This window comes from Epithele typhae (assembly GCF_022376455.1).
Source record: "Epithele typhae strain CBS 203.58 chromosome Unknown BXZ73scaffold_66, whole genome shotgun sequence".
NCBI classification, from domain to species: Eukaryota; Fungi; Basidiomycota; class Agaricomycetes; order Polyporales; family Epitheliaceae; genus Epithele; species Epithele typhae.
Genome location: NW_025954257.1, coordinates 199,046 through 224,676, shown reverse-complemented (window position 1 = coordinate 224,676; position 25,631 = coordinate 199,046). Strand labels below are relative to the sequence as shown.

The 25,631-nt window shown below is 56.9% G+C and overlaps 10 protein-coding genes across 10 annotated transcripts; 5 read left to right on the top strand and 5 right to left on the bottom strand.

The window, feature by feature from the left end:
- Window positions 1–99: 99 nt before the first annotated feature.
- BXZ73DRAFT_105524 (uncharacterized protein) lies at window positions 100–651 on the top strand (the record flags this gene model as incomplete). Its single annotated transcript, XM_048016288.1, has 3 exons — window positions 100–170; window positions 224–307; window positions 393–651. The coding sequence occupies 3 exons, from the start codon at window positions 100–102 to the stop codon at window positions 649–651; spliced, it is 414 nt and encodes a 137-aa protein (XP_047873696.1).
- An 80-nt stretch (window positions 652–731) lies between these two features.
- BXZ73DRAFT_105523 (uncharacterized protein) lies at window positions 732–2,380 on the bottom strand (the record flags this gene model as incomplete). The annotated part of the gene is made up of 3 exons (XM_048016287.1): window positions 732–769; window positions 819–1,176; window positions 1,226–2,380. 3 exons carry the CDS (start codon window positions 2,378–2,380, stop codon window positions 732–734), a joined length of 1,551 nt encoding a protein of 516 aa, XP_047873695.1.
- A 2,171-nt stretch (window positions 2,381–4,551) lies between these two features.
- BXZ73DRAFT_31931 (uncharacterized protein) lies at window positions 4,552–4,963 on the bottom strand (the record flags this gene model as incomplete). Its single annotated transcript, XM_048017815.1, has 2 exons — window positions 4,552–4,632; window positions 4,682–4,963. Coding segments are annotated over 2 exons (363 nt in total), but the record flags the coding sequence as incomplete, so codon positions are not given.
- A 2,825-nt stretch (window positions 4,964–7,788) lies between these two features.
- Window positions 7,789–10,514, top strand: BXZ73DRAFT_53278 (uncharacterized protein; the record flags this gene model as incomplete). The annotated part of the gene is made up of 7 exons (XM_048020968.1): window positions 7,789–7,888; window positions 7,939–8,127; window positions 8,484–8,666; window positions 8,985–9,115; window positions 9,167–9,676; window positions 9,728–10,197; window positions 10,316–10,514. Coding segments are annotated over 7 exons (1,782 nt in total), but the record flags the coding sequence as incomplete, so codon positions are not given.
- Window positions 10,515–10,608: 94 nt separating this feature from the next.
- BXZ73DRAFT_53311 (uncharacterized protein) lies at window positions 10,609–12,234 on the bottom strand (the record flags this gene model as incomplete). Its single annotated transcript, XM_048020977.1, has 4 exons — window positions 10,609–11,043; window positions 11,107–11,280; window positions 11,348–11,835; window positions 11,865–12,234. The coding sequence occupies 4 exons, from the start codon at window positions 12,232–12,234 to the stop codon at window positions 10,609–10,611; spliced, it is 1,467 nt and encodes a 488-aa protein (XP_047873692.1).
- Window positions 12,235–14,502: 2,268 nt separating this feature from the next.
- BXZ73DRAFT_53295 (kinesin-domain-containing protein) lies at window positions 14,503–17,198 on the top strand (the record flags this gene model as incomplete). The annotated part of the gene is made up of 14 exons (XM_048020972.1): window positions 14,503–14,654; window positions 14,714–14,804; window positions 14,859–14,957; window positions 15,013–15,120; window positions 15,177–15,280; window positions 15,330–15,442; window positions 15,503–15,555; window positions 15,604–15,702; window positions 15,751–15,884; window positions 15,935–16,232; window positions 16,284–16,555; window positions 16,614–16,718; window positions 16,781–16,858; window positions 16,913–17,198. The coding sequence occupies 14 exons, from the start codon at window positions 14,503–14,505 to the stop codon at window positions 17,196–17,198; spliced, it is 1,992 nt and encodes a 663-aa protein (XP_047873691.1).
- Window positions 17,199–17,528: 330 nt separating this feature from the next.
- BXZ73DRAFT_92367 (uncharacterized protein) lies at window positions 17,529–18,354 on the bottom strand (the record flags this gene model as incomplete). The annotated part of the gene is made up of 3 exons (XM_048026342.1): window positions 17,529–17,855; window positions 17,912–18,125; window positions 18,191–18,354. The coding sequence occupies 3 exons, from the start codon at window positions 18,352–18,354 to the stop codon at window positions 17,529–17,531; spliced, it is 705 nt and encodes a 234-aa protein (XP_047873690.1).
- Window positions 18,355–20,966: 2,612 nt separating this feature from the next.
- Window positions 20,967–21,989, top strand: BXZ73DRAFT_92366 (DNA glycosylase; the record flags this gene model as incomplete). Its single annotated transcript, XM_048026341.1, has 4 exons — window positions 20,967–21,240; window positions 21,291–21,422; window positions 21,485–21,804; window positions 21,858–21,989. 4 exons carry the CDS (start codon window positions 20,967–20,969, stop codon window positions 21,987–21,989), a joined length of 858 nt encoding a protein of 285 aa, XP_047873689.1.
- A 331-nt stretch (window positions 21,990–22,320) lies between these two features.
- Window positions 22,321–22,716, bottom strand: BXZ73DRAFT_53258 (Sm-like ribonucleoprotein; the record flags this gene model as incomplete). Its single annotated transcript, XM_048020967.1, has 2 exons — window positions 22,321–22,592; window positions 22,647–22,716. The coding sequence occupies 2 exons, from the start codon at window positions 22,714–22,716 to the stop codon at window positions 22,321–22,323; spliced, it is 342 nt and encodes a 113-aa protein (XP_047873688.1).
- Window positions 22,717–23,218: 502 nt separating this feature from the next.
- BXZ73DRAFT_105517 (FMN-linked oxidoreductase) lies at window positions 23,219–25,043 on the top strand (the record flags this gene model as incomplete). Its single annotated transcript, XM_048016286.1, has 6 exons — window positions 23,219–23,240; window positions 23,301–23,398; window positions 23,472–23,765; window positions 23,795–24,046; window positions 24,099–24,351; window positions 24,403–25,043. The coding sequence occupies 6 exons, from the start codon at window positions 23,219–23,221 to the stop codon at window positions 25,041–25,043; spliced, it is 1,560 nt and encodes a 519-aa protein (XP_047873687.1).
- Window positions 25,044–25,631: the final 588 nt, after the last annotated feature.

Here is a 25,631-nt window from a genome sequence, read left to right as displayed (position 1 = left end):
CCTTCCTCCTCCTCTTCCTCCACCCCTCGCCGCCCTCGACTTCCCCGTTCCGCCGTCTGACCACCTCCCCGACACCCTCAACACGCCGAGGACGTCCCCATGGACGTCCTCGGCCCTTCAATTCGTATCCCGGCGCCGCGGTTCAAGACCGCGGCGCCCGTCGTTCGCTGGTGAGCCCCGTGCCCCGTCCCTCCTGCGCGCTGCCCCGCCCGTCCTCCCACAGCGCGCCCACACGCCCCGACCACGTACAAGACGCGGCGGGTATCCCGGCGCCGCGGTTCAAGACCGCGGCGCCCGTCGTTCGCTGGTGAGCCCCCGGCCCCGTCCTCCTGCACGCTGCCCGCCCGTCCTCCACAGCGCGCCCACACGCCCCGACCGCGTACAAGACGCAGCGGGGCGTGTCCCCCGTCCTTCCTCGCTCTTCGCCCGCGCCCTGCACTCAAAACGGGCGGCCGTATGGCCGCCCGCGCGCAGGCCCTGTCCGCCGTCCTCCCCCACCTCCTTGCCGCCCTCGACCTCGCCGTCCTGCCGTCTGACCGCCTCCCCGACACCCTCAACGCGCCGAGGACGTCCATTGGGACGTCCTCGGCCCTTCAATTCGTATCCTGGCGCAGCGGTTCAAGTCCATGCTGCTACATGTGGGTGCCCTAGGCCCTCCTCCTCCACTTCTTCACCTGTGCCTTTCTCATCCCATTGCTTAGCTCCCTTGACAACAGCCTCCCCTCTGTATTTTACAACTTGTAGTAGATACCACTCCTACCAAATAGATCTGTTGAAGCTATCAGTTTGAGTGCAACTGTGAGTGGCACAAGGCAAACCTGTGAGATCCTCTAGTCTGAAGGACTTGCTCTGAATCAAACCCACTGCAGCCTCTCCCACATCACTCCAGATCTCTTCCAAGTGAATGACCTCATCCTGACGCTTGATTCTCCACCATACATTGGCCTGTTCCTTGACCTTCTCTTCTTCTTCCTCTTCCTCTTCTTCGTCTTCCTCCAGGTCAACAATCTGCAGCTGCAGAACCTCTAGAGTGGGGATGGCTTTGGCTAGTGCCTCAGCCAACTTCTTGCAAGCAGTGCCACTGTCCATGTTGAGCCCTTCAAACAGCCTGTCCAGAGAAAAGCCAATGCTGAGATGGATGAGAGGAACTGGAGAGAACCTCCGAGTCAGAGTGACCTACACATAATTATAAGAATCTGTCTGACATGAGTGCTGAGAAACATACCAAAAGCACATCAAAAGCACATTGACTGTGATTCCAAAACTTCTTGATAGTCAGAGACCTGACGTTGAGCTCCACTGCTCTGGTAAGCATCTCGCATGGGACAGTGAGGGAATCTCCATAGTCCTCCCACCAGAGTTCGATGAAGGAAAGGGAGGCTAAGGACTTGATATGATTGAGAATCTTGAAAGGCAACTCCCCACCCTGGTAGTCGGCATGTGTGGAAGGGATGAACCAGGTCTCATCAAATCGGAGGGAGTCGATATGGGAGAAGGAACGGTTGTTGTCGTTATCAACATATTGGAAATCTGGATCGAGGTTGAAGTCGATGTCGATGGTGCGAAGGTGGGGCAAAGGGTGAGCCCACAGGACTGCAAAGGTCCGGTCGCAGTAGACAGAGAGGTGAAGAAGGGAAGGGGTAGGAGGGACCAAAGATGGCTGCCACAAACAGAGTTCAAGGGACTTGAGATGGTTGAGGTCTAAAAGAGGAGACTGAACACCAAGTGTCTCAATGGCCATCCAATTCGCCAACTCAGACTCAAGAGCCTGCACGTACTCGCTCCTATATCCTGACAAGGATAGGGAAGAGAGTTGGGTGACTTTGGAGAGGGAGAGGATGAAGGAATGAAGAATCCCCCAGTCTTCAGCTGTAATGTCGGATGGGATGGTGCCATCCTGGAGAGACACAGACAGGGAGGAGAGACGGGGAAGTTCGGAGAGGAGGGGAGTGAGTGTGGCAACACTGGGGAGAGTCGCGGAGGTCAAGGAGAGGGTAGTTAACTTGGAAATGAAGGAGATGTGGATGATGTGGAGGTTCTCTCCTGAGTTGAGAACCACAAGCTCAGAGAGACCTGGTGAGCTGCTGAAGAGGTTCTGGAGAACTGAATGGGGGATGAGATCGGGGTTTTCAGGAGTGATAAGAGACTTGATGTAGTGGCATGGAGGATAGGGAAGGTAGGGATGGATGGAAACGAGCCACTGCACCCATGCTAGAGCATCGGTTTTGTTTTTGTTGTACCACTCTTGAAGGTGGACGGTGGCCAATGCTGGGCGCATAGCAACTTCGTACATGGTCTTGGAGGTTTGTGCAACTTTGACAACAGAGGAGGGGGGAAGGTGGGTGCAGACAGCGTGAATAATGTCATGGTTGAGAGACATGGTGGATGATGACTGAGAAGAAGGCTGTAGGGCAGTGTGGTTGAGGTAGAAGGCAAGAGGGGTATAGGAGCCATAAAGAAAGTCAGCCTTACAGCCATTCTCACTTGGGTATCTCCCACCCTCCTCCTTCTCAATCTCCCACCCACTACCTTCCCCATCCTCCCATCCAACCGCCTCCCCAACAACCTCAGCATGCCCAGAGCTTCCCAAAAGATGCCCTGGGTCCTTCAATTCAATTTCAGGGCCACTGTTCAAGAATGCAGCACCAGTGGTCGTTCAGATAAGTCCTTGGCCCCCATTCTCTGGCATGCCCACCCCCATCACACCTCCCACAGTACAACCACACACCCTGACCATGTATAAGATACGGTGGGCATGTCCCCCACCCTTCCACGCCCTTCAGCCACATCCCACACTCAAAACGGGGCCTGACGGCCGTCCTCGCACAGCGACACACTCCCCTCCCACCCTCCTCTTCCTCCTCCCCACAGCCCTCGACCTCGCCCTCATGCCTCCCTCCCACCTCACCAACACCCTCAACACGCCGAGGACGTCCCAATGGACGTCCTCGGCCCCTCGATTCGTATCCCGGCGCCACGGTTCAAGACCGCGGCGCCGGTCGTCTCCGGTAAGCCCCTTGCCCCGTCCTCCTGCCCTGCCCAGCCCGTCCTCCCACAGCGCGTCCGCACGCCCCGGCCACTTACAAGACGCGGCGGGGCGTGTCCCCCGTCCCTCCTCGCCCATCTCCCGGCCCCACGCTCAAAACGGCGGCCCTACGGCCGTCCGCGCGGGCGCCTCTCTCCTCCTCCTCCTCTACCGTCTCCCGCCCTCGACTTCCCCATCCCGCCGTCTGACCTCCTCCCCGACACCCTCAACGCGCCCAGGGCGTCCCAAAGGACGCCCTGGGCCCTTCAATTCGTATCCCGGCGCCGCGGTCAAGACCGCGGCGCCCGTCGTCTGCTGGTGAGCCCCCAGCCCCGTCCCTCGTGCGCCCTGTCCCCGTCCCTCCTCCCACAGCACGCCCGCACGCCCCGACCGCGTACAAGACGTGGTGGGGCGTGTCCCTCGTCCCTCCTCGCCCGTCGCTCTCGCCCCGCGCTCAAAACGGGCGGCCTATGGCCGTCCGCGCGCGCGCGCTGCCCGCCGTCCTCCTCCACCTCCTCGCTGCCCTCGACCTCGCCGTCCCGCCGTCCGACCCCTCCCCGACACCCTCAACGCGCCGAGGACGTCCCAATGGACGTCCTCGGCCCTCAATTCGCATCCCGGCGCCGCGGTTCAAGACCGCGGCGCCCGTCGTCTCCGGTGAGCCCCGTGCCCCGTCCCTCCTGCGCGCTGCCCCGCCCGTCCTCCCACAGCGCGCCCACACGCCCCGACCGCGTACAAGACGCGGCGGGGCGTGTCCCCCGTCCCTCCTCGCCCATCTCCCGGGCCCCGCGCTCAAAACGGGCGGCCTAAGGCCGTCTGCCGCGCGGCTGCCCGCCGTCCTCCTCCACCGTCTCCCACCTCCGCCTTTCCGTCCCACCGTCTGACCGCCTCCCCGACACCCTCAACGCGCCGAGGACGTCCCAATGGACGTCCTCGGCCCTTCGTTCCGTATGCCGGTGCCGCAGGCAAGACCGCAGCGCCGGTCGTCGTCCCAGTATGCCTCCTGCCCCTTCCCTGTCTGTGCTGCCCATGCCCTCCTCCCACAGCATGCCCACATGCCTGTATGCATACAAGACATGTTGAGGCAGGTTCCTCATTGATCCTTTCTTTTCCCAAGTCTGGATACCCCCAAATGTTTTAGTTACTTTGTATGTAGGATACATTGCAAATGAAACTCATTCTTTCCCCTTGCCTTTGCCCTTGCCCTTGAGTCTGGTGGCTAGTCTCCCCTCAGCCCTCCAAACAGGCTGCAACTTCAACTTCTCCTCATTCTCCCGCTCACACTCTGACCACCCACACTCACACAACTCCCAAGGATCCAGTACAGTATTCCCATGCTTATCCTGGGCCTTCAGCTCATGGTGCTTGGGGTATTTGGCAAAAAACCCCTCTGGCTTGTCCTCCAGCCTAGTCACTGTGATGGCATGAGAGAAGAAAACCAAGGCAACTCGGCCCCCAGAGAACCACTCAGGGCACTGGACATTGGGACCATTCTCAGGGCTGAGATCTTGGCCTAGAGCATGCCTAGCAATTTTCCAGTCCCGAACCTTGTGGGCAAATTTGCAGTCCCAGCCAAGGATAATGTCTCCAGCACGGTACCTGCCCAACTCAGATTAGTGTTTGCTAATCTCAAAAGAAATGCACAAACTGAAACACTGCCCCAAGGGCAGGGAACTCCATCTCGCCATTATGGAAGAAACCAAGGGGAATAGTGAGAGTAGGCCCAATGTCACCATGGTCGAAGTGGAGGTCGAGAGGGAGTTTCCAGACAAGGGCACGTCCAAGCCAAGGTCCAGGGTCATGAGGGATCCAGCTCCCTGCATCAAACGCCTTCTGGTAGCGTTGATAGAGATCAGGATAGAAGACCTCAAACAGAGCACCAAAGTACGCGGCAAAGGGAGCAGAGAGGGTGTAGAACTTCTTTGTCACCTCAAGTCTATCAGACTTGGGGTTTTTGGGTGTCTTGAGATCGTTCTTGACTCCAATATCACTGCTTGGAGTCATTGTCTGCACAGTGTTAGCTCTAACCAAAGTACCACAGAGGCAGACTCACAAAGTGAGAATCCCCTTGCTGGGTCCAGCAATGAATGAGATGGCCCACTCCGGATCTCTCATTGCTCTTCTTCTCCCGTTTGCCTTGTTGGTATCGAAAGAGGTGAGTGTTGATGTCTTCTCGATCCCCCTCGTGACGACGATCCTTTTCAGGAAGGACAGGCTGAACATGGGAGGTGTAAAACTGACAGACTGCCAGCAACCTCATCTGCTCATCAAACTAGAACAAAATCAGACAAGCAGAAGACATAGACAAGAGCAGCTCACAGTGAGAGCATCGTTCTGGATAGAGACACCCTTATTTCTCAGAATATCGACATCCCTCTTCGTGCGCCCTTCATAGAGTGATTCAATAGGGTGAGGAGTATCCCCAGGTGTGTCCTGCCCAGATAGATGAGAAACATATAGGGTAGCACATTGAAAACTCACAGTCTCAGGGCGCCTACCAAGATAGTAGAGCACCCGCTGCCCCTCCGAGTCTTCAATGATGGTGGTGCAGTCAACAGACTTCTTCGGCTTGATCTTCTCCCAATCTGCATCCATGTCAGCCAACTTCTCCTTCTTGGTGGTAGAGCTAGGATAGAGCCTCATTGGCTTTGGAAGCTGGAAGACAGGAGCGTTGGCCAAGACTTCGTGGGCTTTCGCTCGACCTCGGGCTGCCCACTCCAAGACCTCCACTTCATCATAGACGATGTGGGCAGGGTCTATGACAGAAGATGGGAGTTCATTGACCTGGTGCTGGGGCAGGAATTTCTTGAAGGGCTTGAGATGCAAGAAACACACCCAAAAAGTAGTACTCACTGGTCTGGCAGGCTTAGCAGGCCTAGCAGGCCTAGCAGGCTTAACAGGCTCAGCAGGCTCAGCAGGCTTAGCAGGAGGCTGAGCAGGGCCAGGAGTCTATAGCTGTTTAGGGGGAATGTGCTGAAAAGAAGCCAAGTACTCACATAGTCTTTATCATCATCATCATCATCCTCATCCTCATCATTCCCATCTACCCAATCCTCCACTCTAACCCTCTTGGAAGCCTGGGGAGGAGCAGAAGTCTGCAGCTAGTGAGTGAGTGCATAGAGAGAGAGTGCAAGATACTCACAAAGACACCTCCTATGTTCTCCTGCTGATCCAGATCCAAGTAGTCCAAGAAGGGCCTAGAGTGCTTAGGAGCCATAATGAGGGCAGATTGGTGTGCAGAGAAGAGCTAAGAGGAGATGTAGAGGCTGGATGGTGGTGGTAGGACAGAGAGATGGGCAGAGATAAGGTCCTGCAGATCTACCCCCGTTTAAGCGCCCATAAGCGCCCATAAAAGCGCACTTCTCTAGCTGGCTTGCAGAACAGGAAGAAGACCACAAAATCAGACGATATTTGGCATGTGAGTACATCCAGACAATAGAAGTCGAATACGTCTTGTTTTATGTCAAACAACCCAAAACTGACAGAGATAGAGCATGTACAACATCTCACTTGGTCAACTTGGCCCAGATTTTGAGAATTTTAACAGGGCGACAAAACTATGCACAAATGAGCAAGTATATACGCCCAGACCGTCGAAATCCAATGCACTTTGTTTGGTCCAAATCGGACGAAAAATGACTGAGATACAGCGTATATAACACCTCATTCGGTTCACTCGGCCAGAAATCGAAACCGTCATACTGGCATATTAGACAGCGCACTTGGGCGCGATACGTGCGCATTGAAGCACACATTATGACGCAGCAAAGTTGGAGAGATGCGTTCAAGAACTGCCTGAGATATAGCAACTGCAATGAACGCACGGGCCAAGTCGGTGGGAAATCGAAACAAGTGTACCAGAACATTAGACAGCGCACTTAGGCGTTTTAGATGCGCATTAAAACATACATTAGGACGCACCAGGTTTCGTGAGATGCGTCCAAGAACTGCTTGAGATATAACAACTTCAATATACGTATGGGCAGAGTCGGTCAGATTTCCAGCATGGGAACAACTTGAAGGAACACAGTGAGATTTGGCATCTGGGTGTACATGGAATACCCCATTATAATAGATGAGTATAACACATTCACAATCACCTAAAACGCGCACTGTCTGAGCTCATACCATCAGTTACAACATATGGAATGTATGTTGTATACCCTTCTGCACCCCACCCACTATGTATAAATGAGCACCTCTTTCATAATCGTACCAACCACTATGAGGACTAGCTTCACTAATATAATCAGCATTTTAGGGAATTGATCTGATTTACTAGTAGTCAGATGTGGGTGTAGTGAGCAGGCGCAGGGCGCTACAGCCACTGGGCATCTAATAACTTGCGGAAGCCTCACTTTTCTGAAATCAGCCCTTCAAAAATTGAATCAATTCTGATAAATCTTGAGTATATTGCTAGTAGTAGTCCACATAGAGTCTGACTGAAGCCCATAAAGAGCGCCCATCTCAGTCTAGTTGAATAGGTATAGACACTAACAGGCACTACAAAGTGTAGCAAGGAGTGAAGCGCTGGGCCCAGGTGGCAGTGCAAACCCAGCGCTAGTGGAACCCTACAGGGGGACCCTAACCCAGAGCTAGGGTGATGGGAGTAAGTAGCAAACCTATGCGTGAGAAGTGGCTGTGCTAGTCAAGAGTAATCGGAGTCTGGAATATATTCCCACGGCGTTGAGTTAAGGGTGTCGCGCGTCACAGCCAGAGCCCACCCCATAAAGAACGATTCATTTGTACCTCATTAATCGTAACATCTTCTAGTTGTCATTCCTGGGCCGAAGGAGCCAAGTCTGGAGGAGATCAACCATATTCTGGCGCTCGCGACACGCGAACTCAAAGTTTTGTACACTGGTACGTCTGATTTCTGGTATCATACTTCAAGCTAGTTTTACGCGCTGCAGGGATCTGCCTAGACGCATATGGATACAGCGATCCAGTGGAGGTACATGCGGCTGTCGAGTGCCACTCCAGCGACGCACCTGCAGCAGCAAAGGTCAAGGGGTCTGCAGGTCACTCACACACTCTTTTGTGCTCCTTTTGCGAGGTTACGCAAGATCAGCTGCAAACGGCCGAGGCATACGTGTATTCCAGTACGTCCCATTATCGTGTCGGAAGCTGCAATTGTGTCGGAGGCTGCGTATGAGCGTACTGTGTCAGATCGGAAGCTGCGCACGAGCCTCGTGGTGCATCGGGAGCTGCGTGCGAGCCTCGGGAGCCGTGCGCGAGCCTCGTGGTGCATCGGGAGCCGCGCGCGATTGTACCACATGATTTGGAGGCTACACGCGAGCATAGGGCAAGCTGGCAAGCGCACAGCATATCATGTTGTGCTCTCGCAAGTGCGCCTCAGACTCTAAAGCCGTGGTCTTCGAGCGAGTGTGCTGCTTCGGATTCCACAATCTCGGGAGCCTGTCACAGGGACTCAACAGTGTGCTGACATCGCTCTTAGAATTGCGCCTACGGGATGAGTTCGAGATGCTCAGGTACTCGTTTCTCTCCAAGGATGCCTCAACAAAGAAGGCACGGAAACAAATTCTGGACGAGTCTGGGAAACGTTTTTCAGCGATGGACGAGCTGGTAGGATGGTCCCCTGTGTCATCCTCGGCTGTCGATTTCATGCACAACTTCTACGGTGAGCCTTCTATGTCATCCGAGGCCCCGTAGGTCGCAGACTGGACTCTTGACCTGCCGGCCACGCACTCCGGCTGCACACACCAGGTGCGCCTAGCTGATCACGTGGGGTGTGGTTGGCGGTACACATTGACTGTGTTGAGACTTGACTGCGGCACTGCACGCACTGTCTGGTCCATCTGTGCGCGCGCGAATGGGTGCACTAGGTGCGCAGGATTGTGGGTGCGAGCCGCCGCATGCGCTGGGTGAGCGGGCTGTGGGTGCCGCAGGGTGCGCACCCGCGCTGGAGATCTCTAAGCTGACACGAGCTATACGGCAGGTATTGCAAAGTACATGTTTTCTACCCTTCTGATCGATGGGTATCTGCTCGACGCCAAGCGCTGGTGGAGTCTTCAGGCGGTTGTCAACTCCATTCAGTGGCCATCGTGCGTTGGTCGCCTTCCCAACAACGTGAGCTCATGCTTTCTGCTCAGTGATATTGTGAGCTGATATTGCTTTGAGCTCGGGGAAAATCGTGGGCTTCCAAAGGCCGACCAGTGGCGTCGCTGGGTGAACATCCAAACCACAGTGCTTTGGTGTGTTTGGCGCGACGAAAATGACAAGCTTGCTGGCTCCGAGGCGTCTCCAATCCCGCACAATGCCTCAAAACGACCCACATTCACACGAGACATCTCCCGTATTTATAGATTATTTCTGTATGCGTCCATTGCTGAACGCATTCTCGCCTCAAGACAGATCACCCTCGACGACGTGAAACGTGGTCACGGCTTCATCCAAGATCTCTGCCGTGATCTCGTCCGGCTGAATGTACACATGGTGCCCAACTGCCACTATGCGTTGCACTACCCAGTGTTTTATGAACGCTTCGGACCGGTGTACGCATGGTGGCTCTTCGCACACGAACGCTTCAACGGGATTCTTGCTGATGTCAACCTGAATGGTCGCCCTTGGGGTGAGATGGAGCTCACGTTGATGCGGAACTGGCAGTACAAGCTACGCTTGTATGAGCTTGTGAGTGCGCCTCTGGGTCCCGGTCAATGCGGATGCTCACTCGTGTTCGAGGTTTTCACACTGCCGCCTGATGCAACTGAGTACGAACGCGCAGAGCTGAAAAGTATCTGCCGAGAGCAAGGCGCAGTTCGTGGCACGCTAGGGACACAGATCGAGGCATTTGCGCATGGCGCATCAACCATCAACACACCGCGCCGAAGCTCCAAGACCTTCATCAATCTTCGGCAGCTTGAAGATGGTCGCCTCTACCTGCCCCTTCTCTATCATCTCAGACGTGTTTTCCCCCACCTGACTATTGGCGACGAGCATGATTTGCGACCTCACGACACAACCTTCCTTGCACACAAGGGCACTCAACGCTTTCCTTTCATCTCAAAGGATGCAATTCGGTACGGATCAACTGCGGACACTCGCACTGACTCAGATCAGCACGCTTGCGTCGACTTTGATGGTATCAAGCGCATTCCTTGTCGTATCAGGTACCATTTCGAGATTGAGCTTGTCGGACAAGCCCCCGTGTTGTGTTCAGCTGTCGAGCGAATGGTCGCCGGAGAAGACATTCCGACGTTTCCATGGTCAATGTAGTGCGTCTTCGTCCGCACCTTATGCACTCCCAGTTGCCTCCTCACCCTCCCACAGCTCAGATCATCTAGGTGTTTCTGTTGCATATGCCGAACAGTATCACCCAGTCGAGATCATTCCAACGTCCTGGCTTGCTGCCGCAGTGGCGATCGTACCAATCACGGCCCATACTGGGCCTGGATTGCGCCGAAACCTCTGGGTTGTTCACTCGTTCGATCGCGTGAGTTTACCTTATACCCCACATACACCGGCTTAACACGCACGCGCACAGACCGGACTCGAGCCCAATGATACGTGGTTTGACAACCTCGAACAAGAACTACAAGATTGATAAGCCGCATGAAAGCGCGTCAAGTCCCCCACACCTGTGTCATGTTCCCGAAGAGGTCGTCATCATCTGCCCCTCGTGCGAGTGCCGCGCGACTAGCCTCAGCCGCTTGTACCTTACTCATGTCCTCAGCAGGACGCTTCTTTTTCTTACCACCACTGTTCTTGGACGACTCCCCCTTCCTCTTCGTTCCTCTCGCTGTGCTATCGTCCACTGGATCGTCTTCATCTCCCCACAACTTCCCGTTTTGTGCGACTCGGCCCCCCGTCAACCAGTGCGGGTTCCCTTCGAGAGCGTCCTCGGTGATCATCCACACGCGCAGGCGATTCTTCAGCGTCTGCGCCCTCGGAGGTACAGCAGTGAGTTTTACCGGTCCCTTCCTCCGCTTGATGAGCAGAGCTGCGCGATCTGGCTCAGGATCGTTCCGCAGGTCGAGATCGTCGTAGCACTCCTGAAGCTAACATGGTACTAGTAGGTAAGCATCTCCGTCCTCCACGTCGCCTGTCCCAAGAGTGCTTACCATTGCTGATCGGAACCACGGCGGCCGACTGACATAACAAGTCTTCTCTCCAGCCACGACCTCGCTCTCCGATATGTCTTCATCGTCCGAGGCCGCGTTTTCAGTGAATGCGGTCTCATACTTCGGCTCTGCCCACTTCGTACCCGCGCTTTTACGTTTGCGCTGTTCCTGTTTCTGCGCATGGCACGTAGTATGTGTACACGTATTCATCGCCCTCAGAGATGCACTGACAAGAACTCACTGGTTTAGCCCGAGAACGAGCAATCTTGCGATCCATAAGAGGATCATCGTCAGCTTCTTGCTGCGCATCCTCTACATCTACAGGCTCCGACTCCGCAGGTGCGCGTGCTTTCCCAGCGCTCTTCTCTATGCGCTTCCAGTTCGCCGCGAGGGCTTTGAACTTAGTGATGACGCGGTTTTTCAGGTCGGCATCGAAGATCTTCTCGAGGTCCTCTCCGAAGCCAGGAACGTACGAGTTTCCATGCGCCCTCAGAGCCGTCGTCAGGGTCTCAATGCCTCGAGCATTCATTGGGTATGTCGCATTCTGGAGCCAGTTGAACCTGACGAGACGAGTGCCAGCGTGCTGCCCGGTCGGTACCAGTGGGGCCTCTTCTCCCAGCCCAGGGATACCAGGTAGATCGGCCGCCTTGGAGAGATTTGTAACCCCCATCCAGATTTTGAACGCGTCGTTGGTCGCTCTCTGATACGAGGTGAGTCGTCTGTTCGTACCTGACGAGCTCAATGACTGACTATGGCACGTGTATTCGCACACAACTGCTTGCTCACTGCCGCTGCCGTCGCATCACCACTGCCATCTCCTCCCATGACACTCGCATCTTGTGGGTCTTGCACCGCTCCCTCCTCTCCGTCATCTGGCTCGATCTCCAAGAACTCTTCAAGAAAGTTGATGCGGTCGGTGGCAACCTCAAGTTTTGCACGTGTGATGTTGTTATCGTGGCGGAGGACACTGATTAAGGTGGCCGTCTTTTCAACGTGGTTTTCAAGTGCTCTGGTGAGTCGTTCAATCTCTTGAATCGCCCCGTTTAGTCGCTGAAGGCCCGGTTGAGGGAGATCTGTGCCAGTGAAGTTCCTCCCCCCGCCGCTAGGGCCTGCATCGTTCCCAGGCATCGCCTGGCACAGTCGTTGGGGGAAATCGAAGGCAAGCAGAGGCGCAACGTAGTGGGGTCGGGGTTGGTACGAGACGATGCCAGCGCGAGCTTGCCCCGCTGTTCGCGCAGCCCATCTCTCTTTGATACGAACAATGTGTTTAAGGATACATGCACTGTTCACTCCTTATGCGTACATACTCAGCGGCCTGTCCAGCCGCGATCCGCAATGCCGCGCGAACGAATACCGAAGTCGAAGCGCGCGTCTGCACCCGCCGCGCGCGCATCGACAGCACGAAGCCGCGCGCACGCGCGGGGCGCGACAGACGCCCTACGGTTATCCCATAATAATTGCATGGCCCAATATACATGACCCTCACGGGGTCTGGATTCCACTTGGAAGGAATGCACGAGGAATGTTCTCAGAATGACGGGGGAATATGTAAGGAAGGGGGCCATTAAGTGCGAATTCCCAACCCGCGGGAATCTGCGTGGAGGTCTCAAGGAATTTGCCAGGAATTTACTCATTCCGCGCTCATTCCCCACCTTGGGAAATCCGCGGTTTCATGCGGTGTTCTCTGCCTGCTACTATATTGGAAGGTTGTTCCCGCGATTAAGCGCCCGTATCGCGGACTCTCTTGGCACTTGCACTTCGTGTCCTAGCCCTCATCTCGACCTCTTGGTCTTTGTGGGCTAGGTGAGTATCTCGATTGCCTGTATGTATGTAGAGCTATGTTAACTTGGTCTTTGTGGGCTAGACATCCCTCGTGTGACTCTAGTTCGCGTCTGCTTTGCGCCTAGTGCCGGCGACGCCTCTGCACCACTACATCAAGGTCATCCAACCTCCATCTCTACCCATCCACCTCTCCATCTCCTCCGATTGGCGTTCACGGCCCGCTCCCACGTCAGGACCGTCACTGCGGTCCAGAGGAGGAGGATGTTAAGGTACGGGCGTGCAGGGCGCGCATGTGCCGGATTTCAGTGCCGGAGTTTGGCGTACCGGCCGAATTTCGGCCACGCTGCGAGCAGGGCTCGGGTGTCTTGACTTCGGCGAAGTATTTCGCCGAACTTCGGCCATCAGATCGGGCGATCTGAGACCATACGGACTCTTATGTACTCTACGCGCGTCCCACGGACACCAGCTTACCTCCACCCGCACTACCGCTGTATTCGTTACCTCAATCGAAGGTTTGGACGAGTCTGGCACCGGTGCGATCGTGATATTGTCATTTTACACCCAGGCAGGTGTGGCTATTGAATTGTGTACCATTAGGTCCGCATTTTGAATACAAGTAGATTACAAAAAGAACAGAGGGAAATGGAGAGGACACAACAGGAAAGGCCAGATGGGAACCGCCAGAGTAAGACCTGCAACAGGCTAAGGGCATGTTCCATGTCACTGTCACGGTCTCTGGCGCACACCAGACAAAGACCAGGAATCATGGTCACACCATGGTCTCAGCCTGGTCTTCGCCAGCATGCTTTATCAACACACGCCTACTCCACATGTGAGAAATTCCACCCCTTTGCGGTACTCATTCACTCCCGATTTGGTGCACCCTCCCTCCAAGCTGTATTATATAATCACTGCGCAGGGAGACCAGGCCGAGATCATGGTGTGACCATGATTCCTGGTCTTTGTCTGGTGTGCGCAACACTGGACAAAGGCCGTGACCGTGACATAAAACATGACTTCAGCCTGGCAAATGCCCTGTTTTGGTGTTTACCATCTGGCCCCTCCCGTCATGGGAGGGGACAGCGAGCTCCCTGTCAGGCACAGTGAGCACAGGTGGTGGGGCAGGAAGGCGTGCGGCGCCGGCGTGGGAGATAATGTGGGTGTGGGCGCGGGAGATAACGCAGGCAGGGGTGGGAGGGATAACGTGGACTGGTGGGAAATCTGGAGGATGGGGACATGTGATGGGCTGGGGGACTTGGGAGGGTGTTCGAGCACTTCCCTGTTGGGAAACAGCTCGGGTTTATCGGACAAATTATTCAAACGTGCGGGGGAGCACGGATTCAGGTCTACTTGACCCAGGCCACCCGGCTTGATTGATGTGAGGTGAGGAGCGCCCGAACGCGATCACGTGCGCGGATGCCCACGGTTCGGGAGACAGGACGCGAACGCGAACTGGTCCTTTTCGCTGCTCCTCCGCCACCGCCTGTATCCCCGCCGCCGTGCGTGCACCTATCTGCACTCAATAGTGCCTTCTTATTATCCAACCTCGCTCTTTGCAACTCCCCCAGCTCCCCCCTCTCACTCTCTTCCTCGCTCCCTTAATCGTCGCCTCACATGTCCTACTCCAGAGTCAAGATTGCTGCCCGTCTTCGTCCCCCGCTACCTGCAGAGCAGCATGACTCCGCCATTCGCGTCGTCCATACATCATCCAGTCCCGCCATCCACGTCGACAACCCCCGTGACACTTCTCAGACATTCAAATATCCGTACGTCCCCTCTGTTTTCTGCTTGGTGTCCATGTTCATGTCCCTGATCCCTGCCGTAGTTTTTCATCCTGCTATGACGCGGCGTCTCAGCAACATGAAATTTTTGATCGTGACGTCCAGCCTCTCATTGAACTCGCTTTCTCAGGCATCGTGCGTGCCAGTCATCTCCCACTCTGCGAATGCTCCGACCCATCGTTCTCCTAGACTGTGACCGTGTTTGCGTATGGCGTCACATCCTCCGGAAAGACACACACTATGCAAGGCAGCAGTGACCAACCGGGCATCATTCCTCGCGCAGTACAAGTTCGTTTCTCCCTTTTGTCCCCTTCAATATTCCTTTGACTCGTTGCATGTGCAGGAAGTATTTCGAAAAGCCGGCGACACAGCACAACGCGCCGTTGTTCACGCCTCTTATATGGAGATCTACAAGGACGAAGTCTATGACCTTCTCGTCGACCGCGAAACGGTGAGCTCTAGTCCACCGTCCTCAGCGTTCTCCGCGTTTATCGTCAACCACGCCAGGCAAACAAGCTCCCTGTCCGAGAGAATGAGTCTGGTCAAGTCTTTGTGGCCAACCTGTCTCTGGTCACTCTTGAAACCGTTGATGACTTCACTGCCTTGTTCTCGTAAGTCCTGTTATCTTCGATCCTACGCGCTTCTCATTACCTCGAGCAGTCGCGCCAACAAGCAACGATCCGTCGGTTCCACTAATCTCAACTCGGTATCTTCCCGCTCGCATGCAATTCTGACATTGTACATCACCGTGACCGACACGACACGAAACTTAAGTACGTATGCAAGTACTCTTGAAACTTCACATTCAGCTCACTGCCGCCTCGCCCTTGCAGCTCTATCCGGTAAACTCAATCTAGTCGATCTCGCTGGCTCCGAGAACAACAAGGTAGCCGAACAGTACCATGTTTATGTCCTTTACTGACATGAACTGCAGCACACCGGCAACGATGCGTCACGCATGGTCGAATCCGCAGCCATCAACAAGTCGTTGAGCGTACTCGGACAGGTTGTGCATGCGCTCAATCAAGGAGCGGTAAGCTCTGTATGTCCGCTGTAGGTGTATCAACTGACCTGTAGCCAGAGCCGCATTCCTTACCGCAATTCGAAACTCACCCGAATCCTGCAAGACGCACTCGGGGGTAGCTCGGTAGGTTTGCTCATCTGCAACCTCGCACCCGGCACAAAGTTCCGACAGGATACTCTCAACACTCTCAAGTATGTTGTCATCATCTGCGCGCACTGTAAGGTCACTCACATGCCTTCAGCTTCGCAGTCCGCACGAAGAACGTTCAGAACAAACCTGCGGTCAACCAGTCCAACGCAGTCGCTGGACCATCCAAACCTCAAGGGGTTGCAGCGCCGCTGCCGAATGCTGCCGCGACCGTATCAGCTCTACTACGACCCGCACTGCCTCGTCCGTCCCGCATGCCTCGTCCGTCGGTCGTTCATGCTCCTTCCGGACGGCCCTCCTTGACGGCCGCCTCGCCTCCCGAACCGATTGCCATTACTAAACCTGCCCCAACGCTTCCCCTTCACCTGACAGAAGATGAGATCAATGCGCGGGTAAGTGATAACCCATCGTGGCGTTTTCAAAACCCTTACCAGTGCCGTCAGATCGCCCGAGCCGTGGAGCTCGAAGTTGCCCGCCGCCTCGAAGAACGCGAGAAACAGCGGCTTGAAGAAGAAGAGGCCGCCATCTCTACCTCCACCTCCCGCAGCAGCAACACGAGTTCGAGCCTCTCCAACGACGGCGACGACTCCTCGAACGCAAACACAAGCACGAGCCTCCAGACGCTTCCCTCCGGTCTGCTCACGCCCCTCCTCAAGTCCCGCAACACCGAGGACGAGGAGCTCAAGCGGCGCCTCGACGAGCTCGAAGCGAGATTGTGCGATCTCTTCCTGCACCTGGCAAGTCGTCCCTCGGACACTGATTCCGCCTCTTAGCGAGCGTGCGAACAAGGCCGTCCAACTCGCCGACGTGCTCTCGCCCCTGTCCCGCAAGAAAACCGGCCGGGCGTACGTCGCGCTCGCGCGGTCCGAGTCCCAGAAGTGCGTCGCACCGACGCCGTCGCCGGCCGTCGTTCCGTCTGGCTGACGCTCAGTTCGCACAGGGACAACCTCAAGCTCGCGCTTGAGCTGTATCGTAAAGCGCAGAAGTACGTACCCGACAATGATAAGCTCAGGGAGAGGTACATTTCGTCTCATTCACGACCAAGAACCGTCCGCTTATCCCGGGTGTCTAGGATCATTGAGATCCAATGGGCTGTGGACAACAACCGGCCGTTCAAGACCTCTCCGAAACGGACACGCCGCCAGCCCAAGCGCGAAGGCTCCCGGAGCAAGTCCAAGCGGAAGCCCACCCGCCCGCTGGCGCCGATGACCGAGGAGGACGAGGCCTCCGAGAAGGAGAACCTTGACGACGCGGTCAAGAGCTCGGGGAAGCGTCAGATCCCGACTACGGACGCCGAGTCCGACACGCCTCCGAAGAAGCGGCAGATGGTCGACATCACGGAGGAGTGTGTAGCATGACGAGATACCACATGTATAATTGAGTCTGGAGACTGGGACAGATTTTAGTAGTTCAAACGTGTCTACGAGATACGCGACCTCTATATAGTAATATACGTCAGCGATTCTGGTTATGGGGGACCGTACGGGTATGAGCGACACAACGCAACGGAAGGAGCCAGCTAGGGATACAAGAGAATGTCGAAGATGCAGCGCGAGCGGAGGGGGTCCGTTATGGGAACGGAAAGACTAGGTGATACACGAGGAGGGAAGCGAACAGATCATAGACTTCAAGGGAGACGTGTAGGGAAATGGGGAGGACGAGGGCGACGTGGCGTTTGGGGTATGGTATCAGCCACTGTTGCGGCCGGACCTGTTCTTCGAGGGGTCGGGTCCGCTGGCAGAGTGACGAGAGGCGGACGAGATATGCGGAGGCGCGGGGTCGAAAGGAGTGTGGTGCACGACTGGCTGGAAAGGCTGCAGCCGCGGCAGCAAGGCGGGAGCGTATATGGAACGAATGGCGGAGTTGAACTGCGGGCCCTCGAGCCCGAGGAAAGACGGAAATTCGGACGTCAAAAAGACGACACCGACCATGAGAGTGCGTGTGGTGGAAGTGGGATAAAGTAAGAGACCACCCGGGGTTGACGGATCGTTAACATCCCATCGAGCGACGGCGACCTGGACGAGCCCGAGTCAGAATCTCGAGCGTGTAGGAGGCTGTATGAACGACTCGCCGTCTCGTTTTCCAGCAGGTGACGAGCGAGTCCCTCGAACTGCGCCTGGTTGTCTCTCGACACCGCTTGATCAGGCAGCCGGTCCGGCATGAGCATGCACCGAGGGAAGTCGCTGAGCTGGACCTGAGAGACCCATTGGTGAACCTGACGGAGGACTCCTCTGTGATCGACCACTTGGAGCTGGAACTGTCTAGGCCACTGCTCCTGCTGGCTACTTGTGCGGAGCGGGAATACACGTCAATGCGGCTACGCGCGAGTACAGGTAAGTGCGGAACTTACTTATCGTTCTCCGTCTCCGCTGCGGTGACGCGGATCTCTCGCGGTCGCGAGGGATGAGGAGACGAGGTCGGCAGCAGGAGCGAACCTCTCCACGGTTGGGACTGCGGGAGCTGATCCCGTGGAGGCGGTACCAGGGTCTCGAGGTGGGTCGGAAGGCGAAACATTGGAGGATGGATGGCGCTGTCGGTCCCTGGGTACTTTTATGGTGTGTCCTAGCCGGAGTCCCTGGGCCCCAAGCAGGCCACAACAACTGGGCCGCCGCGCATCGAGCTGGTCTGGGAATCTCAAGTGGTGAGCGGCGCGCGCGCATCTGTGAGTGGGCAGAGGTCGGGTGAGCGTGTTGGTGGAAAGCGTTTCGGAAGGAGTACACTACGCAATAATTTCCATGGTCTCCGCGCCATCGAGATCGCGCGCCCATTGTCATGGAGAGCCTGTCGTTCGCACGCGTATGTCGAGCGTGCAGAGGGCCACGAGCCGCGTGCGGCCTGCTTGTGGCCAAACATCCACGCCGTTATCGCCGAGAGCCAGGAACAACTCTACGGAACGGATGGCGATGTCGGGCATGCTGCAAAATTGCACCCCGCAGAGTCCGGCTCCGAGGGCGGATTGTCAAGGAGACCTTTTCGCTTCCCTGTGATACCCGCTGTCCGGGCTCGTTCATCGGCCCTGGAGTTGGTTCACGTGGCGGATAATTGCCGTAGTCGCCCATCCGCCCGCTCCGCTTTCCAAGTCGCCGACGAGATATCCAAACCCCAAGAACTGATGAGGTTGCCTACAACCACAGTGCCACGATAATCAGCTAAAACCCGCCTCGATGAAGATGCTTTGGGGAGTGCTTGATGACATCGTTGCTCGTGTTGCCGTCAGACTCCGTCGGGGTGCACCAGAGGCCCGGTTGCCGGCCTGGAGCGGGACGACGGTGTTCCGGCGGCTCTGGCCAGGGGTGGGAGCAAACCGTGCCGAGATCATCCTAAATGAATTGATATGGACGACTAGCTTCTTCCCGCGATCGAGCATACTCACACGTACCTTATCGCACTTTGCCCAGCCTTCAGGACGCGGAGCGGACCAAGCCCGCATGCTTTGCTCTCATTCACCGCCGACGGACGCGTTGAGCACCGATTTGTGTCCAAGCCTCACCGTTCCGTCGCCGAACGCGCTTCCGGTCGTGAGGGAAAGACGTCGAGCGCGTCATTCGGGGTCGGTCGTAATTTCTCCGAGGGCGCGCGCACTAGCAGAATGCAGCACGGAAGCAGCGCGCGGTCTGCATCCGAGTAGCGTCCACTGTGGTCAGCACAACATCTCCATAACGCCCAGTTGGATCCAGCGGATCGCACATACCATGATGACCCTGAGCTGACGTCGCCCGAATAGTGGACGTTGTACCGTGTGGTCTTAGCGAACCTCGTAGCCCTGTCGATCGGCCAGCTCGGACATGCGCGTACCTCAGCTGTGTTAGCTAACGAGTGACTCTATCCGACATCGTCGTCATTCCGATGTTTAGCGAGTGCTTCAATGGAGTGAGTGATGAAGTTCGAAGCTCGCGGAGGCTGCAAAAGCCACGAGGAGCCACGTGGACCCCGCAAAGAGACACCATGACGTGTTCGGTGCCTCGGGCGGGACGGGGGACCTCCCCCGGAACGTGAGAAACAGAGGTGGGGAGTTGCTGGATAGTCTCCTGCAGAGTGGTAACCGATCGTTCTAGACCGGCAGGTTCGGGTCGAACCGCGATGTCGCCGAATGGTCGTTCCAGTATTTCCCTTGGGAATACAAGGCAGGTCAATGTCGTTGCTCTGGTAGCATTGACTCAGGCCCCACCTCACGGGAATCGGAGCGATCGTCTAGGGCGATGGGAGCGACCCCGGTTATGTCGAACGCGGCGGAGACGTTGGCCCGAGAGACGTTGCTGATGCTTCCCGGGATGGGCGTATGTCGGCGCGCGCCACGTGGAGGTCTTGTTCGACGTAACGCCAGCAAGGTGTTCGAAGAGCATGTTCGAGCTCGTGGCACTCCTCTGGTACTTCTGCCGGCGCCGGGGAGTTGGATACGTTTACGCTTTCATGCACCACTTGTCCATGGTGGCTGGCAACGTGCGCTTTTTCCGGCGGGTTTTGTAGCAAGCATGCACTATTCAGAATATATCTTGTGCATACAGAGCCACACTAGGGTGCTCACCGGGACATATTTGCCCTCCAGCTTGCCAAGCCAGAGCGAGATAATAATTCGAGGCCAGCGCTGTGTTGCGCCCATTGCGAGAGGTAGAGTTGGCGGCAACTACGGGTGCCTGTAGCCAACTGTCGTGAGATGGGAGAGGACGTGCCTGAGAGGGGGGATGTGAACGAGGAGTAACGAGAAGAGACGAAGCAGGGAAGCACGCACTCAGGAGCGCCATCCGCCTGGTTATGCCGATGCGAGGCTACTGACAATGATGTCCCTGAAAGACGTGGCGACGACGTGTAGGAACTGCTTCGCAAGACAGAGGTCGTCGACACATGACCTACCGGCGAATTCCAGAGCATATAGCCAGACAGCGTGATCGTATTGATCCTGCGTCGAACGATGAGGGCGAAGACGGCGCTCGAGAGGCATACATACCATGTACCGCTCTCGCATCAGCTGTCTTGCCGATGCACAAGTTGTAAGTAGAGACATGCCATGGGCGGGGAGGACAAGGCGTGAGGCCCTGCGCGCCATGCGCAGCCAGAGCACACCGGCCGCGCCGGGCCTAAGCATCTCATCTCCGCGCCCTCACCACGGTGACCTGCCCTGGCTGCCCATGTCCTCTCGCATGCCCCGTCGGTCTTCCAGAAAGCCTTGTGTGGTCGTCAAGTCGCCTTACTTCTCAGACTCCCTGCCCCCCAAACGCCGCAAGCCATCGTCTCCCAAACAGACCGTCATTCCCCATCCTGCCACAGCCAAGTCTCGATTCTTTCCTCGCCCGCCCATTGACATCGACAGCTACCTGAAGGATCCCCGATTTGTGTGTTTCTACGAGGATTTCGTTGCTGCTATGACCGCCCTCTACCACGCGAAGCCCATCCTGATCCAAGGCACGTTTCATCTCACTCCTACCATTCTCTCTCGACTTAAACATGACCAGACCATGTGTCTGCCGATGTATGGAAAGTACTTGTGGCAGTAACTCTACTCAACAAGACTGCGGGACGCTTGTCTGTCCCCATATTCTTCGAGATACTGAATACTTGGCCGACTCCCACCTCGCTAGCGGGAGGTATGTGCCGCCTCTTTGTACGCTTCGTCCTTCTCGCTCATCCTTCCCTCTTGTTCAACAAGCGTCTCATACCGAGCTCTTCGCCATGATCAAAGACCTTGGCCTGGGAGCAACGCGTGCGCACCGGCTCGTAAGCATCTCCCAAACATTTTTATCTCAGCCTCCTACTCCTTCTACGACATACAAATCCCGCGGAAAGACCACATCGTTGTCGACCTCTCCGACCGGTGAACTCGTATTAATCGAGGTAGACTATCCTCCTACTCCCATCTCCCACATCCCCGGCTGCGGCCCGTATGCTCTCGACTCCTATCGCATATTCTGCGCAGGCGACGAGTGGAAAAATGTACGACCTACGGACAAGGAGCTCATCCGATACCTGGTCAGTTTATGCATCGCCTCTCATCTCCTAGTCGCTCGCTGAGGCTTTCCTAGGAATGGCGTTGGGCCGTCGACAAGTATCGTCAGTGGGATCCTGTGCATGGACCCGGCGCCCCCATTGACCTCCCCTATGTACATCGTCTTGTCGAGTCCCTGGCCAACAACCCACCAATCAAATCATCTTGAACAATGTAACGAAGTCGTTGTGTCTTGTTTCTAGTCGTTGGCTGTACATACGTGGTCTTGCGAGCCTGAGCATCGATGCCGTGCAATCTTGTCGTAATGCATGCGCGTTAGAGGACAGAGCCACGGAGCGGAGGCTGGCACGCATGAACGGAGACGCAGAAACATACATAGCATTGCGCAACAGCGAGCGCGGACGACAAACTACACGCCTATTTTGTTATAGTACAGCGGGCCCGTGGTTGCGGAAACACGGCCCCATCCAGCGGCATCTTAAGGGCAGTGTCTCGGGGGAGTATGCAACAAGAGAAACAGACAGAAAGCGTACGACAGATCAGAATCCCCGTCCTCGCCCACGACCGCGTCCCCTGGGGCGTCCACGATCTCCGCCCCGTCCGCGCCCCCGTCCGCGCGCGTCATCCTTCTTCCTGTTTTTCGGCTTCGGGGCGTCGTCAACCAGGAGGGTGTCGACGGGGAGGGCATCGGGGAGGACGAAGTAGCGGATGTTGTTGCCACGGATGGAGAGGGAGTCGAGCGAGGTCGGTTCGCGATTGCGGGCGGTCATTTTGACGGTTTTCAGGTGGGTGTTCATCTGCATGTCAACACCTGCGGAGCAAAGGATCAGGCATGGATCATGCAAACTACGAACACTGCGCGCACCTGTGATCGTCCCATGGATCACAGAGCCGTTCTTCAGCTCGACGGTGACCGTCTCATTGTTCAGCTTCATCAAAAATCTGCATCAAGGAAGGTGAGCATACTATGACACTGACCTGCGTAGCGTGACGCGCACTCAGTACATCTCAAGAGGGATTCGCTTACCTTACGAGCTTCATCCTGACACACAAGACTGGGCGGCGAGGAGATGGCTGGAGGACGCGAGGCGCGAGTTCGCCCACGCAGACGCGACGGCGCAACGCAGCAGTAAGCGCTTCTATGCTTTCGGACTTTTAATAGACCAACTGGAGTCTGAATTATTGCTATCGGCATCTCAACATCCAAACAGCCCAGCCTTGGCCACCGGCGACCGCGCGTGATAGGCCAATTCAACCCCGCCTCCCTTCTCGCAGCCTACTCGAATGTCGGTTGCTCTCTCGGAGGAGCCTCAGCTCGCTAGCTTGGAGGAATGGCCGCCAATGCAGCCGTTCCTAGACGTTTCCATCAACGCCCGCGAGACCCTTTAGACGCGGCGACCGGTGCACTCCTTGTTATCCTCCTGCCACTACGTTCTCATGTCTCCGCCAATGTCCACCGGTATGCGGTGGTCGTGTTCACCTTCTTTTGTGCTATGTGCTTATTTGCACTATTTCCCAGACGCCTTGAGCGATGAGGAGCTTCTCCAAAAGGCGAACAAGATTTTCGCACCCGTTACCCTACCATGTGGACGCGTCTTGCCTAACAGGCTGGCCAAGGTGCGGAAACAGTCCACATCCATGCATTTGCTCTCGTTTCTCCCACTTCTTCCCCGCTCATGTCGCCTTCCAGGCCCCGATGTATGAACACATGGCTGCCATGTGGGGCTCGGAGCCTCACAACGGCATCCTTGCTCTCTACAAACGATGGGCCGAAGGCGACTGGGGCATGGTCATCACCGGGAACGTCCAAGTTGCCAAAGACCATCTCCCCCTCGGCCGCGACATGATCGTCCCCGACGAGCTCACCGACGCCACGCTCGAACCTTGGCGCGCCCTCGCCGACATCATCCGCACCCCCCACGCCGGGTCGTCCAAAACCGCCGACGCCCCCGCCCGCTCGCGATCATCCAACTCTCCCATGGCGGTCGCCAGTCTCTGAACTTTTCGAGCAAGCGCATGCCCTTCGCCCGCCCGCTGGCGCCGAGCCCCATCCGGCTTGGGGCCCACAGTCCCAAGGAGGGCTGGGTCGGGAATCTCGCGCACCGGCTCATGCTCCAGACGCCGCGCGAGATGACCATCGAAGACATCCAGCACGCCGTCCAGCAATTTGTTCACGGGGCGCAGATGGCAGCGCAGAGCGGGTTCGACGGTGTGGAGGTCCACGCCGCGCACGGGTATCTTGTCAGCCAGTTCATATCTCCGAAGGTGAGCCGCGGTATTCCTCTACTGAGCGTGCGCGCCTGACGGCGGGTTTCAGAGCAACACGCGCACCGACGAATACTCGGCCGAGACAGACCCTCTCCATTTCCTGCGCGATATTGTGTTCGGCATCCGCACAGCGGGCGTCGTCTCAGAAGACTTCGTGGTGGGAGTCAAGCTCAACTCTGCCGACTACTCGCAAGATACAGGCACGCCATCGTCAGACCGCCCTCTGAGCCATGTTAGGGAGATCGGAAAGTGGGGCTTGGTGGACTTCATCGAAGTCAGTGGTGGCGACTATGAGGATCCTCGTGAGTCAACTCCATCACGTCCTGTCACGCGTATAGTTATTCCCGTCCCAGAATTCATCGACACCGTCCAGAAGTTCAAGTCCCCGCGGCAAGTCATTTTTGAGACCTTCTCCGCGCGGAGCATGGACATCTTAACCGACTGCGTCCCAACTGCGACGCGGCGTCCACCCCCATTGGTCATCCTCACCGGCGGTCTGAACACCCTCCCCCGGATGGCCTCCGCCCTCGCCCAAGACCACGCGCACCTTCTGGGGATCGCCCGCCTGGCCGTCCTCCGCCCCACGCTCCCGACGGACATAAAACACGCGCTCGCCACAGGCGACACACGCGGCCTCCTCACCGAGCCGCGACAAGCCACAGTCCTTGGAGACCCTCCCGCGTCGCTACTAAGTCTGCGTACGCTCGAGCGGCTCGTGTTCAGCATCCTCAAGTTCATCTGGGCGTTCATCCCCGGGCGCATCCCGCGGATCGTCGGGACGTCGGCGAGCGTGCAGTGGTACAACATCATGCTCCGCCGGATCGCGTTCGGGCAGGACGTCGACTACACGCTCGGGCTCATTGGCGCCGCTCTGCGCTGCTACCTCGGCCCGACGCCGTACCCGCCCGTGGTGGGCGACGGGTCGTGGAGGTGGTGGCTCGCCGCGGCGCTGGTGGGGATGGCGATGGGCGTCGGGCTCGGGCAGGTGGTGTGATCCGGGGGTCGGTCGTGGCTGCACGGAGTCTCAGATTGGACCTGGTGGGCAGGCACGGGCTGGTGCGCACGTGTATTCTCTTGCTTGTACCGGATGGAATGAGAACATCGCGACCTTCACTCGGATCGGATCGGCGAGCGTTGCGCGGTCGTTCCGAAGGCATCCGGCGATGGACGGGCGCCAATTGCGCTGGTCCGCGACTCGGACAAGAGACGGAAGAGCCGGCCATGAAGCCGTTTGGGCCGTTGTGGGCCGCGGGCACCCGGAACACCCCCGGTTCTGTTCGTATTTCGCAGACAAATGGGACGCAAGCGAGGCCGCCCGGTCCCATACCGGCTGGCGTGCCAGGTTCGTGGTCTTCCGGGTGTGTTCCTCCAGTCGCTCACCCTAAACTCATCACCTGTCATTCTCGCCTCCCAGTCCTCCGACATGGCCCAGGATATAAGGACCGTCGGTCCTCCGGACTGAGCCTCACCACTCCTCCACTTGTTCCCTCTCCGGCTTCACTCCTGAACATCCCGTCTCACACCATGTCTTTCCTGAACGCCTCCGCCGCCGCCATGAAGCGCGGCCTCCGCTCCAACCCCC